The sequence below is a fragment of the Bemisia tabaci genome, chromosome 5 (assembly GCF_918797505.1).
Source record: "Bemisia tabaci chromosome 5, PGI_BMITA_v3".
Lineage (NCBI taxonomy): Eukaryota > Metazoa > Arthropoda > Insecta > Hemiptera > Aleyrodidae > Bemisia > Bemisia tabaci.
Window position 1 is genome coordinate 15,224,712 of NC_092797.1, and position 19,089 is coordinate 15,243,800.

At 39.3% G+C, this 19,089-nt stretch overlaps 1 protein-coding gene across 2 annotated transcripts in view; it reads left to right on the plus strand.

The window, feature by feature from the left end:
- The window catches only part of LOC109042199 (glycoprotein-N-acetylgalactosamine 3-beta-galactosyltransferase 1), a 28,276-nt gene that overhangs the window by 691 nt on the left and 8,496 nt on the right, over positions 1–19,089 (plus strand). The window contains exons 2-6 of one of the 2 annotated variants that reach the window (XM_019058830.2): positions 7,375–7,443; positions 12,435–12,477; positions 16,862–17,000; positions 17,890–18,014; positions 18,316–18,468. In XM_019058830.2, the coding sequence (XP_018914375.1) occupies positions 12,462–12,477; positions 16,862–17,000; positions 17,890–18,014; positions 18,316–18,468 (433 nt within the window). In that variant the 5' untranslated portion in view covers positions 7,375–7,443; positions 12,435–12,461. Of the gene's footprint in view, positions 1–7,374; positions 7,444–12,434; positions 12,478–15,695; positions 15,872–16,861; positions 17,001–17,889; positions 18,015–18,315; positions 18,469–19,089 lie in introns of those variants that run through there. The other variant, XM_019058831.2, reaches the window with a different exon arrangement.

Sequence of the window (19,089 nt, forward strand, 5' to 3'; positions counted from 1 at the left end):
CAGTTTTGCATGAACCCTTTGTATTTCCTTAACTGGTCAGGTTATGCGTAATTCACAGCTCGCTCCATTGAGTGGAGATATTTTTCAACTGTCTTCCTTTCCTGAGGTTTTTTCTCTCTTTGATCGGAGGTACAACAGATCACCAATCTATAACTTTAATCTGACTGGTCAGTGACGACAGTAGAACTGGTAGAACTACCCTCATTACTGAAAAGTACTGTCCAATGAAGGAGCGAATCGATGAATCTTTTTCCCTAATCAATGGGTTCTGCGCCCAAATCCTAACCTCTAAATTAAATTAATTTTCATAAATAAGTAGATAGTGTAAGTCCGCAATCATTTATCTTGTTTGCGGTGCCTGAAAATCTCTGCCTGTATGTTATTTTATTACAGGAGAACAAATTGACATCGTTCCTTGAAGTTTTTGCAGAATTTTCTTTGCATAGAGAAGAAAAATGACGGTAGTCATTGAGTAGTCGGAAGGAATGCTATTGAGTAGTTTTCCGGTTAAGAAATAAAGTATGACAGGAAGTCTGCGATGTTGTAAACTGAGTTATGTGATTGCTGACTTATACACCGTCAAAATGATTGATCCAAGGCATGACTGTTCTTATAAGGTTGATTAACAGATTTCCACCAGTAGATCCCTTGATCACTGAAAAAAGTCTCTTCATGTCACGTATTGATGAGGGTGCTAAAGGCTGACCAGGGCCGGATTACCTAAAGGGGTGGCCACATGGGCCGCGGCCCATGATGGCAAATCTACAGGGGGCGACAAATTTTGCAATTTTTTTAATTGTAGGTATAAAAAAAATTCGGATTTGGAAAAAAAAAATTACAAATAAGAAAAGGCGACAAAATCTCTAATTTTCTGAGAGTATAGTAATTTCTACTTTTGTCGTCTTTCAGTGATTCAAGAGACAGCACCCTCAATAAGTCGAGTTACGAGAGAAACCAAACACGCAATTTGGCCAGGATCGGCGCGACTGAGAGAGAAATGATGACGAGGACTTGAGATGAAAAGGAGAAGCCCTCGGCGCAGCGATCGACATGTAACACTTATTAGCGCCCACAAGACTGCACGAATATTTCACGCATTGCATCAAACACAGTGCGGTCATTGCGGTCAGCGTGAAACTGATAACGCCTACAAGAATGCATGAATACTTCACGCATTGCGCCAAACAGTGCGGTCAGCGTGAAACGCATAGCGCCAGCGCCCACAAGACTGCGTGAATACTTCACGCATTGCGTCCTACACGGTGCGGTCGGCGCGGCGGCGGGAGTTAAAATCATTGAGTCACATTTATGTTTGTTCTTTCATGATTTTTTCGTTTATTTCTTATGAATGGAAGGCCTTGTCCACACAGAGATAGGTTTACGGAACTTAACTTTCGCGCAAAGTTCCGTGAACTTTTGCTAGTAGTGTTGACAGGGCTTTCCCAAAAAATGTGTTCAACACGAGTAATTGCGTCTTATGCACCTCTCCCCCGCTGGCACGTTCATTTGATGGTTTTTATCGAGTTTCAAAACGAATGAGAAGGGGGCGGCAAAATGTAGGCGGCCCATGGGCGGCAAGTAGGTGAATCCGGCCCTGTAGATGTGTCAGCAGTATCCTTGGGGCCTCATAGAATCAAAACTGCAATATTTAGATTTATCAACAGGGGCTTCAAAAGCAAAGCAACAGAGGGACCCTCTAGGAATTGCAACTCTCATATTCGTATAATATTATATTCGTATAATATCATATTCGTATAATATTATAATATTATAGGTATCATCGAGGCCTCCACGAAATTGAAAGAGATAAACGGGATCTCATGGCTCCCAATCTGTTTGCGATGCATTCCAATCTGTGCTGTTTGTGTAGGAGGCAAAGTAGGAAAATTGTAATCGAGCAACTGAAGGATAGGTAATAATGGAATAAGTAACATTAGAAGCAGGTTTTTACTGGGCTAACATGTTCTGGTTGCAGCCTATTTTTACTCTCCCTGCCTCTCATATTATCTAGACAAATCCAAAGTAATTTTATTAGAATGAAGGGGGTATAGCACTTGTCTGCTAATGCTACCAATGAACAAGCATGACGCAACTGCTGCAGCAACTATTACTGCTTCTAAGTCGCTCTCATTGCCTAACAAGACATTGAAGGCGAACCGGCGTTAGTGAGTGAGCAACAATGGAGGTGAAGTATTAAACCTCTACAGCTATTGACAGACTGAGAAATTGTGGTCGCAATGCAGCGAGCAACTATCACTGTTCCCAAGCCGCTCACGTTGCTTATCGAGATATTGAAGGCAAACTGGTTGGAACAAGTTAGGAACAAAAAAAGTGAAAAAAAACTCAGGACCCGTGCTCATAAACTTTGCAAAAAAAATTTTTTTAAAAAAGGGGTAATAAGATTCTCACTTGCACTGCAATTTTTAAAACTCGCAGACGCGTTTCGTTCTGACATCATCAGCGACATCGACATCGAGTACCCTTTTTTACCAAGTTTTTTGAAGTTAAAAACAGCCTCAGCTATGAATTAATCAAGTTAACGTGGCCGAAATGCTGCGAGCAACTATTGCTGCTCCCAAGCCGCTCATATTGCCTAACGAGATTTTGAAGGCGAACTGGTCTTAGTGAGTAAGGAACAATGTGAGCGAAGTATTAAGTCGTCACAGTTATGACTGAAACAAGTAAACGTGGTCGTGAAAGAATGTAGGAAAAAGTATGCCAATGCAATTCTTAGAAATGTATGTGGGTGGCTGGCCACTATGTTAGGGGGTGAATGAAGCCTTACTTATCGGCGTTTTAATTTTTATACCTAGTATTTTTTTATTTTTTTTAACACCCAGGTAAAATGGAGTTTGGAAGTGTTTGCTGTTCGTGCGTAGGTAATAGCCTGGTGTATGGTCTGAGCATGTCGGAAAGATCCTTAACACTTCAGTCCATGTTACATCCTTGCAGGAGCCATCAAGAAATCCAACTTTTAAACATTAAATATTTTTTAGTGTTAGTCTCATTCGGGTTTGAAATGATAGGGCGGAGTCAATGCTTAGTTCTGGGAGAGGACTAAATGAAAAAAGCCTCAGTAATGTATTAGCAGATGGGTTAATGCTTTTGCACACCTGTAACCAAGTAGTTTGTTTTCGAGCGATGATCGTGATGGTGTTTATACAAGGTGTAAAACCGGCATCCTGAGAGGTTTCCAACCACAGTAACAGTGTTACACCTCGGCGCCTTAAGTAGAGACGGGATGGGGAAAGGGCGCCGTCCCCATTGGAAATCCGCCCTCTCAGAGCGAAATTTTTTAATGAGGTCTTTCACTTTTTCATCCCCTTTTTTTGGCGGGGGGAGGGAGGGGAGGCGATTGGGTACTATGGGGCTACTATAGACAAATTTTGTCGCTTGGCCGACATAAGGGCGTAACCACACATTGAGATGAGCCCGGAAAAGCATTCAAATGTATGGAAGACAGGGTTCATTGCAGAGTGTAGTTACCCCCACGTAATAGGTAGGCGACGATTTGATGTCTCCGTCAACAACCGTTGCTCAGTGAGCAGAACGAGCCTACACGGAAAAATTAAATTGCTGATTTAACAATTTAATTGCTAAAAAAAAGTGACCGCAACGTTTCAACGTAGATTTTACAACAAAAAAATGCTACTTTAACCACCATTGTATGCTAATTTAACCACGGGCGCGGCTTGCTTCCTTTCTGTTTAACGCGGTCCAATTGAACTTCATTTTTCAATAAGGAAATATTATTATTTGCTCACCCGTAAAATCACCCATCCACATAAGGTAACTCATAGTGCGTATGTTGTTCCTGAAATTAGCCAGAAATTATACATATTTCCTTACTGGAAAATGTAATCCGATCACATTGATGACCTTCAATGAACTTAGACAAATCTTGAAAAAGCGTTTACCAGTGAAGGAAGGCCTGATTTATTTTGTGATGACACAGCTTCGTCAGTTGCATTCATGACCCAACGCTGAAACGCACATCCTTTCGCTGACTGCGACTGCGGACGTGCAAAAAATCGCTTAATTGTTTGCACCCTGCAATTTTCAAATGCTCGACCGCAGCGTGACATCGCATTTTTCTCTCGCTGTATTATCCATTTATTCGAAAACGGTGTTTAAAGTTGATTTGAAAGCGCAATGATTGACGCGACCTATATCTTCGACGTGGGTTTCGATTCTGCGGGATGGTCGGTATGCGGTGCTAGTATGAATGGTGAGTCGTCGCTCAGTGGAACGAGCCAGTAGAAAATGTCGGGCATGGAATTTTTTGCCAAAATTTCAAATTAGCATGTGTTTTTTGTTACAAATTCAATTTCATGGGGTGTTTCTCAATGAAAATTTCACGAAAAATCCAATGAAACCACTCTGAAACCTTTTTGTTTCATATTTTCGAAAATACAAGCTTTCAAAGTTTCCAGATGATGTACGACTTCTCCTATCGACTCGAACCTTCTGTGCGTCGAACCGTTCTATACAGGCAAAACGCCGTATGGACCTTCGGATGCTGTCCAATGTCCCTTGGTTAAATATGTATTTTTAGTGTAAGTTATAACTTACACTAAAAATATCGTACATATTTAACCGGAATTACACGCACTGGAAAAAAAAACATATTGGATCTAGAGTCCAGACTCTTAAAAACATCGACAAGAAAAAATACTCTTGATTCGATCAGATTTAAACTTAACTCAAGAACCAAGCCTCTTAATTTGAGCGGATTTCCTTTTGATTTAAGCTTAAATCTGATTAAATCAAGAGTCCTTTTTCTTGTCAAGGTTTTCAAGATCTGGACTCTAGATCCAATGTGTTTTTTTACCAGTGCGGTAATACATTTTTACACGTTAATACATATTTATCATGGAAAAGAAGAGGCAGGGGTTAAGTCCCAACTGTTGGATGATATGGAAATTCCCAATTAATTGTGGTAGTATCTCGAAACATTAGGTTACTAACCCAAATGTTGCGGTACTACTCCTACTTGAATTGCGGAGCTACCAAAATTAATTGGAAATGTCCATATCACCCAACATTTAGGCAGTAGAATAATTTTGGAGGATAACCCCTGACACTTTTTTTTCCGTGTAGGCATATTATGTCTTGAAATTTTCGAATACCTTACATTAAATTGCGAATACAATTCTGTGAATAATTGAAATGAAAAGTATAAATAGTTCTCCTGGAAATTCATCTTTGAACAAAGGAAATTTGGCAACGTCTGAAGGTTTATGGCGTTCTTCTTTAGCACGGCAGCGTTGAATTGTGATCGAGTCGGATTTTATGCCCGGCCAAACTGTCATGCTACCGATGTAAGCAGCGAGTCCAAATGTGGGATTTTGAAGAAAGAAAAAAAGAAAAAGAAAAAGGGGGAAAAATGAACTTCTTCGGTTGTGTCCGAGCGGACAATTGAACAAACCATCCGCCTCCGTCAAATTGTCACTAATTATTCGTCTGACACTAAGAAATCTTAAGACTAGACTAGTCCAGCAAGGTGATAAGTTCTCGGAAAGTTGGGGAGAACCTGGAAAAGTCAGAAAATTTCGCTGCGGAACCTTTAAAGTTTCTCTTCTCCAAATATATCGTTAGATTTTTTTTTCATTTCAGAGACCTTGCGCTTAGTATTGTTTTGAAAATAATTTTTTTTAGAAATCACGCAAAAAAAAAAACAAACGAACAAATGAAAAAAATAACCTCTAAAAGGTCAGGAAATAATCTATGTTCAAATCCGTCTTTTTAAGGCAAAGGAAAGTAGGGAATTTTGAAATCCAAGAAAAAACTAAGGCCTTTCTTCCTCTGAACGTTCACTAATGATGAAGAGACGTCTTTCTCTCAACATAATAATAACATTCCTTTAACTTAATGTAGTCGCTATGCTTTCCCAAAAAGTTGATCCTTGCTGATATGCGTTGCATTCAACATGCACTTTCAATTTACGTCCTGTGCAGAATGTCTCCACTATCTAAGCAGTAGTGATGGAGTTGGTATTAATTGCTCTTCTTGTCCGGAGCGGAGGGGGTGTCATGTTATCAAAACAATTACTTAAAACGATTCACATAGCGCAGCCGCGAATGACTCGTTCTCTTCTACTTGACACATGACCACACTGCCGTGGTAAGGAAAAACGCCGCAAGAACATTCGAGAGTCGCCAAATTTCCTCCGATAAAATGTTTATTCTTGAAGAGAGCTATGAATATTTCCCCTTGAAATTCTCGAATAATTTTGATCCGGTTAGGAGTAAAATTTTCTGAAAAATTGGAAGGAAAGTATTCGCAGATTCCCCTGAAAATTCATATTTCATTACAGGAAATTTGGCAACGTCTGAAGGCTCATAAGGTGTTCTTTCTTAGCTCGGTAGTACAGTCACACCAGCGCTTGATAAAGGAAGCACGGACTGACTGCGACTGACTCCCATTATCAGAAGAACTGATCTTGAGCTGCGACTAGGCGGAAAGTAAGAGCATTGCAGGTCACCAGATCCCTGATTATTTTTTAACGGAGTCGGGTAGAAGGGCCCTAAGGTGGGGGACAAAAAAGTGAAATAACTGTACTGCGCAGCGTTGTTGTATTAACTCTGCACCATGGCGCGTATAGGACTTAAAAAAATAGAAAACACGCCAACACATAAGGTGATTCATCCCTGGCTCTGGACAAAACATGTTTACATGTTAAAACGTGTTATAACGAAATGTTTCTTGTTTGAACTAAACACATTTTTCCGGTTGTACGTGTAACAAAAAAAAAAAAAAACTCAATTCGGCAAGGAAATTGGCTGTCGCAAGTAAAATTTTATCAGGTGCAATCAATCGCCTCATCGATTCAACAATTCGCTACAGTGAATCCAGCTTTTCTCCGTGTAAGTAGCTTATACAAGGTGATCCAGAGTTAAATGGCCAGACTGCAGGAGCATGTTCTTTGGGTCAAAATGAGACTTTTTTCTTGTATAAAGTTTTTTCCGAAAGTGCCTCAAGTCGGAACTACAAAAAAAACCCCCCAAAAATTTCGGAAAGTAGGTAAATAGTTTTTCCTAAATTTTGGCAACGGTTGTGAACCAAATCTCATGAAAATTTGTACTTTCCTGTACTGTTATGCCCTGAATTCATAAATGATTTAAAAAAATCGAAATCTAAATTTAAAGAGGGGTTTGGGGGTGTTTCGGTTCCTGCAGTCTGGCCGTTTAACCCTGGATCACCCACCATGTATTATACTGCTGGAAATTGTTACTTTCTTGCCACCTCTGCGAGTAGAGGAAGTGTCTTTCTATCTGTCTGCATTTCATTCAATCCTCAGAGTTTAATATTATTTCATTTCATTTTTGACAAGTTTATTGCCATTTATTAAATGTATTACATCGTCTGTTTCAGATCGCTGAGGAACCATTAGCTCTGTTCTCCCGTGGCTCCGCCGCTGGAAGCTGATTTCTGTCATGTCCGGTACGACATTCATAATTTACTTGTTTTTTCCTCCTCTTTTCTTTTCCCCCGTTGTGGCCAGAGGCGGATCCATTAATTTGGCAACACCGGATTCCCTCCATTTAAACGAATGCTAAATAATCGATTCTTTTCAGAGCACCTGGCCCCTCCAAGAATCGATTCTTTTCCATAGGTTTAAATAGAGAAAAGACAATGTTACCAATTCGCTAGATCCGCCAATGCCATTTTCTTAATTAAAGTTGCGAGGGTAATAAGAGGAACAGCTCATCTTAAAATGTATATATTTTATGTAGGAACGGATCTTAAGAAATTCTCGCCGTAGCCTCTGTTCAAGCCTCTGAACCATGTTACTATCAGCAATGAGCTTTTTAAAGCGAGTAGACGAATTATACTTCATTTTTCAAAAAGGAACTTTTTTTTTTGCTCATCCGTAAAATCATCCATCTGCTTAAAGTAACCAACGTTGCGTATGTTTTTTCTGAAATTAGCCAGAAATTATACATAATTCCTAACTGGAAAATGTAGTCCGATCACACCGATGACCTTTGATGAACTTAGAAAAATCTTGAAAATGATCGGATGATCCACAAGTGATTCTCCCCGTAGCCTCTGTTCAAGTAGTTTGAAAAGAAATCGAAAGGGAGCAGATTATCAGTTGTCTAGGCAACTGTGAACCAACAACTTTCGCGGTTTTCATCGGATCATCGCGCGGAGGCGTTGATAAAACTTATTCACTTATTTACTTATCTAATAAAGTTTCTTTCTTTCCATATCGAATTTCTCGATGAGTCATTTACCCCCCCCCCCCCCCCCCTTCACTCCTTCATTTAAACATACTGAATGGCAGTATTGCACACATATAGTAAAGTCACAATCACTACCGTGTCTGGAAATTGAATAGACCTGGCGCAAGTAGCCGCTGATTTAAAATAGAAATTGAAGTCATCTCTTTAAAAAAAAAATAATTAGATTACACGTGCAATTCCCTGGAGATCGCACTCTAAGTAATCGTTTTATTTATGTCGTACCCTTCTCATGTAGGCACGAAATAAATTACATTATCCAAAATTGAACTCATTTTTCAAAGGAATCGACCAAATTTTTGTAGAGTTAACGAAGTAAATCCCTAAAATCTCTAGAAACTCCCTTCGAACTAATTCTATGCTATCGATAAGGTCAAAAATGAAAATCATGTAAAGCATCACAGAAGAACCTTTATTACGGTTGACTTCAGATCATTGAACGGTTACGAACTGCAACAGTAAGAGCATAGCTTCCCTGCACCCCCCCCCCCCCTTAATTCAGCTGCTTGTATTTCATTTTTAATTCCGACTCAAGTTTAATTGTGGTATCATCTCTTTCTTGGCCTATGTCATGTTGTTCGAATCTTTGACCAAAAGAATACCACTTTTATCAAGCCTGCATTCCCGCCATAGGTACTGGAGCAAAATTCTTTATGTCTCCAAAAATTCTCAGTACAACGCCGTGAATACTGGTAGCCACCGAAACATTTTAACAGAGCAACAAAACATCAAATTCAAACATTCAACAAACGTCAAACATTTATATCAAATAACGCTGATGGCGCGCTTGACGCCGCGACCCACGAGCAGAGCTGACTGACTGAGCGGGCAAGAAAATACGAAACGCCTTCAATTTTTCGTGTATGCAACACAGCCGTCCATCGAGCACGAATAGTTGCGTCCAGGTGCTTGCATCAATAGTACTTCCCGCGTTGTATCGCGCCCGTTAGATGGAGTTGCAGTGATTTCGATTGACATGCTTGATTCATTAGATTAGGCTCGATTAATATTATCTGGATCGATTATTTCCGTAATGACGGAAGTGCTGACAAAAATGGGGTATGGTGCTTTTCACAACCGAACGACGTTCGAAAATATCAAATTCTTTTATTTCAAATTTTAAACGTAGGTTTGAATTTATAGGTTTTACCGACCGAATACGATTGAATAATACATTTTCTCTCGCAATTGTGTCAGTGGCGCTTACATCATTCGGAACATAACTGGTTCGATCCACAAATAACATTCTAATGTGAGTAGATAGGGCTTTATCGATCGAAATCGTTCAATGTAGTAAGTGATCAATTTTGAAAGATTGAATTGCGCTTGTCTTTTCCCGCCTATAAATGAAAAGTTCGTCAGGAATTTTTTTTTTCACTCTCTCTTTTACTTTTTTCTTATTTTGGTGCATGGTTTAAAGCGCGGCAGCTATGAAGAACTACCGCTATTTAAGCTTCTACTTCTACATACAGGATCATACCTATTGTCGTACAGAGCGACAGAGCACAGGGGAGAATTTTATGAGCCGCCCTGCGCCGTCCGCAGCGCGCATGATGGCGCACGATCCGCGTCTCCATAATAGCACTTCATCTAGGGTTGAGAGTTCACTAATTACTTAACACGACCATTGTGTAATTTTAAAAGTCGAAAATTAAAAAAAAAAAAATGCCCTATGCAGGAGTTTCTCCGCCAGGAAGCAGGAAGCTCTCCCCGCAAGAAATCGTTCACCCCCCGCCCGCCGGGATAGCCGTGGCGCGGCAAGCTGCTAGCAGCGCGAAACACGCACCGACGCCTACAAACCTAAAGGGCTACTTCACGCATTGCTCAATGCTTGAAGTATCCCTTTAGGTTTGTAGGCGTCGCGTCGGTGCGCGTTTCGAGCTGGCAGCACGCCGCCGCGCGCCGCGGATGGCGGCGCTTATGGAATTCTCCCCTGTGCTCAATCGCGTAAAGAACCCCAAGCTTTATTTTTGTACTCCCCGCCTCCCCTCCTGACAATATACCAAGGAATTTTTATGGTTGAAGCCAGTTCTTTGGGCTCCTCCCTCGGAAATTCAAGAAATTTTGATATACATGAATATTTTGCATCTCACACATATATTCTCTTGCATCTTCATTCGAAAAAATGTTCAGTACTCTCAAGTATCGATTCACTTTTATGAGATGTTGATAAGAGTGGTACAAAAGAACAAGGAACTCAAAATTGGACAACATTTTGCAATTCGGAACTACAGTTTCTGGCTCATCTGTAAAAACGTTTATGTAGAAATAACGAACGAATGTTACATACGTTGTTTTTAAACTGAGCTAGATATTGTAGTCCCTAATTGCCAAAAGTAGTTCAATTTGCGAAGAATACATGCTTACTTCACACGCTGAAAATGGGTGCTGAAAATGGAGGTCACCGATGCATCGTTGAGTAGTGCCCCGAAAAGTGGGCCACAACACGCAATTTTCAGCGATCGATAAAATCGGGGCTAATCAGCCATCATTTTACTTCTGTTTATAAAATGGCGGCCTGAGTCTTAAAGTTACTCGTTATATTGTAAATTTTTTTAAATTTGTATAAAGTCGTAATATTTTCTTTGTATAAAGCGAACAATACCTGAAAATGAGTTTCGAGGGTCAACATCCAACTGCGACACCGATTATTCATTTTCAGTGTGTGAAGCCGGCCTACGTTTTCGAAACCGTAGCGTCTAATCTAGAACTTTACCCAACTTTGGAATCGTACATATCAAATTACGTGCTAATTCTAATTTATGTGCATAGGCTGTTTGTTGAAAAACTAAGGCCAACGACTTAAATAGGGCGCGAAAAAAAACATGGTGCAACGTTGCACTTAGAACCTCTGATTGAACTGCCCCGGGCAATTTTCGTAATCACGTTTTTTCGGTCGTTCACTTCCTGTGGAGAAAAAGCGATATCTATAAAGTCCGCGGTTCACAAGCGAAGAGCAGTTAAAACATCGATGATCCTGGTGCGAGAAGTGGCGTTGGAACTATTGGAAGTTGTTTCCAACTATTTCAGGAGCAAGGCTGTTTCCTCTTACCCTGCCATAAACCAAAACAAAAGAAAAAAATCCTTCAGAGAATCACGTCCCGGAAAATCGCTTTATCAACACGCATGCACTCTCCCGATACCACAGATACTCCTTCCGAAGTATTCGTTCGATTTTTAAATTGGCTCGGTTTGGTTTTGAGAAAAAAAAGTGTTGGAGTGAAGTGCACTTGGGTGTTAAATAGTCAATTCTGTGACTATGTTTGGCTGGAGGCTCAACTCGGCTAATATTTATTTTCCGTACAGTTCAGACATCCGAGACGGATGCTTACTTTTCCAGTGACGTTTTTCCCCAAATTATCTTTCGACTCTGTTTTTATTTTTATTTCTTTAACACTTAATTTTATCAGTTAATATCCTTAAATTTTTTAATACTCTACAGTTGAAAATTGAAATTTCTCATCTTATCGTACCTACTATTCCCATAATATATTTATCATTATTTCCCCGACATCCCCTGTTTCTTTTTTCTCTCAATGCACTCTTTATCTTCTCTTGACTACTCAAAATTTGTATGTTCTACCTCACTTCAGGCGCCTTTAAGCCAATAGTTGATTGGGAGCCGAATAAATTTTACGTACTCCTACATTTAATAATTTTTTTTTTCATTTTTCCTTTTTATATTTTTTATGTTCCTCTTCTATTCACTTCAATTACTTCACGCGAATAGGCAGTTATAGAATGTTGAACTTTACCGCCCCCCCCCCCTCCCCCCTCCTCTTCATTTTACCGTGTTAAGGAAAAACGCCGTATGAACATTCGAGACTCCCATTTCCTCTGATACAATTTTTATTTCTAGAGGAGAGCTATGAATATGTTATCTTGAAATTTTCAGATAATTTACGTAGATCTGACCGCAAATGTAAGTCTCTGAAAACTCACTTGGAGAGGAGTATTCAGATTTCACTGAAAATTCTTACTTTATCAAAGAAAATTTGGAAACGTCTGGAGGCTCATATGGCGTTCTTTCTCAGCACAGCCGACTAACATGTTGGATGTTCAGTTCAACAGTGCAATTTTTGTTCTGCGGCTGTTGCTGCTTATGACGTAAAATTTGTATTAATGGCACTACGCACTATTAGCTCATTCACAAGCATTTCTTCTGATTTTCCTTCTCTCTTTTTGTAGGAAGCATTGGAAAACCAGTGATCCGCCATGCTACAAAGAATGAGTAAGTGGTTCATCTTTTTATTTTTTAAATTTTTTTTCAGAGGCGGATCGAGCAATTTGGCAACACCGAATTCCTCCATTTAAACCTATGGTAAATAATCGATTTTTGTCGGAGCACCTGGACCCCTCCAGAATCGATACATCTCCTTAGGTTTAAGTAGTGAAAAACAATGGTGCCAATTTGCTGGATCCGCCAACGGTTCTTCTTTCAGTTGTCCGAGCACAATTTCTGAACATCGTCTAAAGTTCTGCGTACCCTCTGCAGCCAACTATGCATCATGTATTATTTTCATAGAGAAATCGTTTACATCACCAGGGTGTTTAGCATCAGGATTTTCCCGATTTTATCAGGATTTAAGGCCAATAATCATGATTTAATCCCGATTTCATCAGGATTTGAGGAAAAGTCGGTCGTAAAATCAGGATTTGAGGAAAAGTCGGTCGTAAAATCAGGATTTGAGAAAGGTCGGCCGACCGATCGGATTTTTTCAATTCGCACTTGTTTTTAACTCTCAGAACTTAATTCTAGAGTTCTGCTTTTGGATACGCTTATGCAAAAATCTTAATTTTTCTCCGCAAAAAGTCAGGACTTGGAAAAATTATGAAAGCAAGATTTAGCAGTCAAAAATCAGGAAAAACCAGGATTTCACCAGGATGTCACAAAATGAAAAAAAACTAGACATCCTGACACTCAGGTAACCTCTCGTCTACTACCTCTGTACTGATTTAGCCCCCAACTCCGTGTTCCACCATCCACCACAGCCAACCATGGATACCCTAAATGTCAATAAAATTTTGAGCCACTCATTTGAGATGCGTGCTCTCATATAAATCGTCGTCTCCTAGACGAAGGAACGTAAACTCCAACATTGAGAAATTGACGCAATCAATTTAATTTTTTACTGCAGTACCTAGCATTGCTAATTGGCTGTGCTATTTTTATTCAAAAATTTTCAGATTTTTGCGGGTCATTAGAAGGAGAAGTGGCGAAATTTTCAGTTAGATATGGCGTGATAAGCTCTTAACAAGTCGGGGAATTTCGCCACAGAATTTATTTCTTTCAGCCAAATCATCGCATTTTTTTAAGTTCAAGACTGCTGTGCTAAGAAGAAACGCCGTATGAACCTTTGGCGTTTCCAATTTTAATTGGACAAAATACGAATTTTTTGGTGAGTTTGAGAATATATTTCCGACAATTTTTCAGAGAATTTTGTTTTCAATCTTATCTAAATTAGCTGAAAATTTCAAGAGGAAGTATAAAAACTCTCCCTAAAAATAAACATTTTATCAGAGGAAATTTCGTAGCTCTCGAATGTTCATGCGACGTTTTTCCTTAGCACGGCCGAAGAAACTTGGCGCTTAAAATTTTTCATGAAGAGATTTTTATGATAAATCATGCCGATGAAAGCATCAACAAGCCAGAGGAAAATTTGGGAATTTTATGTTCCTTGTAAATTCAGGGAATTTTGAAATCCATAATACACTGGAAAAAAAAACAAAAAACACATTGGCTCTAGATTCCAGCCTCTTGAAAACATTGACAAGAAAAAACACTCTTGATTCAATCAGATTTTTGCTTGAATCAAAAGGAAATCCGCTCAAATTAAGAGGCTTGGTTCTTGATTTAAGCAAAAATCCGATTGAATCAAGAGTATTTTTTCTTGTCGATGTTCTTAAGAGTCTAGACTCTAGATCCAATGTGTGTTTTTTTCCAGTGTACTCGTCACCGGTGCATAACGTTTGCGCACACTTTTTTTACCGATAACGGTAGCGCACACTTTTCGCGAATATCATTTGCGCACACTTTTTACCGATAACGTTTGCGCACACTGCACTATTTGGCAACGCTGCAATGATGCTACGCGTGTCACCCGAAAACCGGAGTTTGTTTTGATCCGGGCGGTCATAGTATCGCTTCATGATAAGATGCGCACACTGGGCGCAACTGCACCTAATGTAAACGGCGTTCCTCAATTTCTTAGTTGCATCCTGCGAAATTACATTGATACTACATTGTTCCCACCTGATGTGTGGGCAAGCCCTCTCACTTACGACGCTTGTACGACAACAAATGGCGTTGAAAGCTTTAACAGCAAGCTTTGCGGGGAGTTTTACTATCATCATCCGAATGTCTACGAAGCCTCTCAACAATTTTCTAACGCTCAGAATATAGTGTCTTTGAAAATTAAATCTGTGCGAAATGATGAGGTGTTCACTAAACGGAATGATCAAAAAAAAAAAGATGATGAAATTATTGTTTTAACCAATTCGTATCTCGATAAGGACCTGAAAATTACAGAGTTTCTGGAAATGGTTCGTTAAGTTAAATACCCCGACAAAAATGATTCAGACGAAGAAAATAACCCGGAGGCTGTAAATGACTCTTTCAATGCAGACGAGCCTGATGAATCCATTTCTGAAAATGGTGCTGATGAAACTTGCTCTTCAAATGCAACCTGCCCTGAAAACAGCCCTAAAACCCGTCCTTCCACTGAAGATGATTCCGGTGAAGACAGTGACAGCATTTTTAGCTGAAGTAACAGCGAAAAATCTGTGAGTAACCATATACCTTATTGTCTTAACTCTCTTCATTTTCTATTTTCTTCTTATTAACTTATTTATTCATTTACTTATTGATTGCTTATTGGAATTTATTTAAATGAAAATTTCCCCTCGTCCGTTTATAAATTATCCGTCCGTTGAATTGTCTTATCACGAAGCGATGCTACTGACGCATCATTGAAGCGTTGCCAAATAGTGCAGTGTGCGTAAACGTTAGCGGTAAAAAGTGTGCGCAAATGATATTCGCGAAAAGTGTGCGCTAACGTTATCGGTAAAAAAAGTGTGCGCAAACGTTATGCAGCCCTTGTCACACTGTAGAAATGCCAAACGGTTTCCAAGAACAAACAGAATTTGTGAGTGGCAGTGTCGTAACGTTGAGAGCTAGTTGAGTTCCTCCGTCTAAGAATCGAAAAAGGAAAATCACTATGATTTCACGGCTTTGTTGATTCAAAGCTGTTTTATGGCCCGCACTTGGAGATGCAATCAACGCCGACGGCCCGATCAGGGAACGAGTTGCCTGTAGTCTGTGGCATCTCGAGAATTACGACTAAGTTGAAACTATTGTCAAAGCCATTCGTTGCCGATCACAATAAGTTCCCGAAGGAGGAATCGCGTTGGGATTTTCAATGTACCTACTCCGACATGTTAGTGCGGATATTTTAAATATTTTACAACTTAGGCCTGGGTTTATCCTGAAAAAGGAGAGAATCGTAGAATGAACAATCAGACTTATGATTAGGTAATTAGCGTTTTCCACCTTGTCGATTTTAATTTCTCACTCGGAGAGGAAACCGAAGTCTCCTGGAATTAAAGTGGACTTTCAACACATTTCAGTAAGTTTCTGAAATATTCTTGTCTTTTTGCAGGATCTTTTTTCTGATTACGTGCTGAATTTTAAGATAAAGTTCGTTCCCATGACTTGGATTTTGTGTTTTCTCTGCGAGCGGGAAGTTTGAATTTGACTACATTTTGCAAGTGGGAACTACGAATTCTGGCTCGGTATGGAGACAACGTATGAACCATTAGTTGCCGCGTGCACATACGTGTTTTCACGGATGTGCCGTAAATTGTAGTTCTTAATTGCAAAATGTAGTCCAATTCTCTAACTCTGGTGTGAACAATAAAGGCGAATCTCTCCCCATGTGTTAACCACCGATATTTTAACTCTGGTGTGAAACAATAATGGCGAATCTCTCCGCATGTGTTAATCACCGATATTTTTAGTGCGTTCAAAGTGTTCGGAATGAAATTTTGATAAAATATCACGTCCTGCTGTGCTTACAATTCTTACCTCGTCTAGTGGTACCTACATTGTCACAAGTTTCTCTACTAACCATAATGGAAGCATATTTAATCTGCTACTTTTCTCATGGATAGAGCTTCAATGATCACCCCTCTCATAAAAGAGTGAAACTTAATGCAACTAGTAAAAATAATTCATCTGTGAAAAAAATCGGCCCAAATCACTGCAAACGCATCAGTCAGAATGTAGTTATTCCCAACGTGATATTTGTTGAATATAATTGGTTAATTTAACAGTGTTTTTAAAAGAATTTCCAAGTCCCCCTCCATCGAGCAAATCCTCACTTTTTCTCCCGAATTTTGCTTCCTCCTACACATGCCTCTAGCATTTTACTGAAATCAGATTGAGCTCATACTGTTTCATAAAATCATGCCTGCCTTACAAACGTGGCAGGGTTCATCTGAGTACATGACGCTTTTACTCGGCAAAATCCCGTGAAAGCCCGACAGCTTTTTCTATCTGTGTCCATTATTGGTCTGCGAAGTCCCTCAGCTAATGTTTCGCTTTTGTCGTTTTTCAGGTATGATAAAACAATTTTCTGGCGGGCGGACTTTCATAGTAACTTTTTGTATAGGGTGTCTTTTTGGCTTTATGTGTGCCTACATGCTCTTATCTCTGACCTATGCTACGATACGAGAGGTGCCCTTACTCCCGCCAAGGTAAGATCACTCACGTAATCCAATATTTGTGCAGGGGTGCAAAAAGAGCCATTTGGCCTGACATTTCACACGATCCGGGATTTTCCCCTCACTCACCTCCGAAAAATTTCCTCGCTTTCCCAAATTTTTCGAAGTAATGACCTTTTTTCTCTTTTCACCTTTAAAAATTTGCTCGGAAAGTCGAAAAGATCGTTGAATCTTCGGTATTGTTTGTGAATTTTTTTTTCGTCGTCGTTTCGCACAAAAATTTCCCTTGAGGGCAGATTTTGCACCTCACCTTATGGGGGCAGGCACTTGGATTCGAAAAATTAAACCCCTGTAAATTTGATGAAGAAAATATGATGTTCAGCGGAACTAGTGTTTTTCCAATTTTAAACTTTAATTCTTTTTGACTACATACATCACCGAACCAGCCGTTTAAAGTATGGCTCAAATGAAACCGAAGCATGAAATGCTCCGGCAGGAAAATGAGTGGATTGTAGTGAGGACCCAGTTCTGAGTAATTCGTTACGTCATAGAGTACTTGTATCAGGGAACCCGACCTATAGTAAGTGGACTGACTCTTACTAAATACTATACCCTCACTTCAGTTGATAATAATTTGATATTGGGTTTTTAAACTCACAATATTGTATCATTTGTGTGTGCGTCGGTGGGTGGAGGGGGGGGGGGCACATTGGCGCAACCCCCCCCCCCCCCCCCGGCATAATAATTTTTATTTCTTTTTTTGCTCCATTGATAGGTGAGACTGCGTTGGTGCGCCCTTTAGCGTGCCTTGATTTTTTAGGAGTATATTTTCTTCAAGATTTGATGAAAATGTAATTGAGCTGCATTTGTGCAGGGTTCCAGCACTAACATTGTTGCATTATATGTTTCTGCTATATTATAGGTATCTTAGTAGAGAATCAGACAGTCATGTCCCGCCAGATCAACATTTCCATGACGATGAACGAGAGGTAGAAGCGCCCCTGGGAGAAGTTGGAGGTCATGGTCACGATGAAGCATTTCACAAAGGTAAAGTGGCCAATTTTTGTCTTTCTGCCCATCCATTAATAAGTTCCTCTTAGAAAACGAAAAAAAAAAAAAACCAGAAAATTTTTTGGTCGTAACCCCAAGACTCCCAGCTTTTAGAAAGAATTTTACATTTTTCTAATGTAATTTCAAAATCTTCTCTGGACTTACTTAGGCGAAATTATTTCCTTCAATAGAATCTTTACAAAATATTTTTAGCATTGTGATTTAAATAAAATAGATAATGCCAGTAAAAATCCTGCGTATAATTCTTCTTTATTGAATGTGATTATAATGATTTCAGGTGAAAGTGAAGTGGCAGATGAACTGAAAGGTAGAGTTAGAGTGTTATGTTGGGTGCTGACCAATCCGAAGAATCATAAAGTCAAAGCTCAGCATGTCAAGGCTACTTGGGGAAGACGCTGTAATACCCTGTTGTTCATCAGCTCCGAAAAAGGTATATTCATTATTTTTTTTTAAAATGTGGTTATGTGTAAGTGTGGGTGGGTAATATGTGCAAGTGTGTGAATGTATTTTTCAAGAAAAAAAATTCCAATGAAAAGAATTTGTTGGACTTTCTGTGTTTTTTTCATGAAAATCTGAGGGGAAGGAGGTCAGGGCATCCTTGTAATTCAAAAAGGGTGTGCCTTATGTGGGAGAGGGTTGCGTAATATTTGAACAGTCCCCTAACTCAAATTGTTCCCATGAATAGATGATCCAATAATTTTTTACTTTCAAGCAGAGGGTTTTTTGTACACAACATACTTTGTAGTCGCTATTAAAAGAATGAAGCTTTTGCTGTTCCTCACGATACTTTTGAGTCACAGAAACTGAATAGTTCTATTTAGGGTCTGAGACAGATATTTTCAATCTAAATTTCCTATCTTATTATTTTAAAGCATTTTTTCTTCAACCTTTTTCGTTTTCCTATAAATTTCTCTCTATTGATATCAATTTTAAATTTATTGGAATATTTAATTTTTTAATTCCTTCTGGAAATGTTGTGATTTTCAAGTAAGTTTGTTAATGTTGTCCTCAATTCTTTGTGTAAATCATTGAGAATTTTCTTTTTCATTGT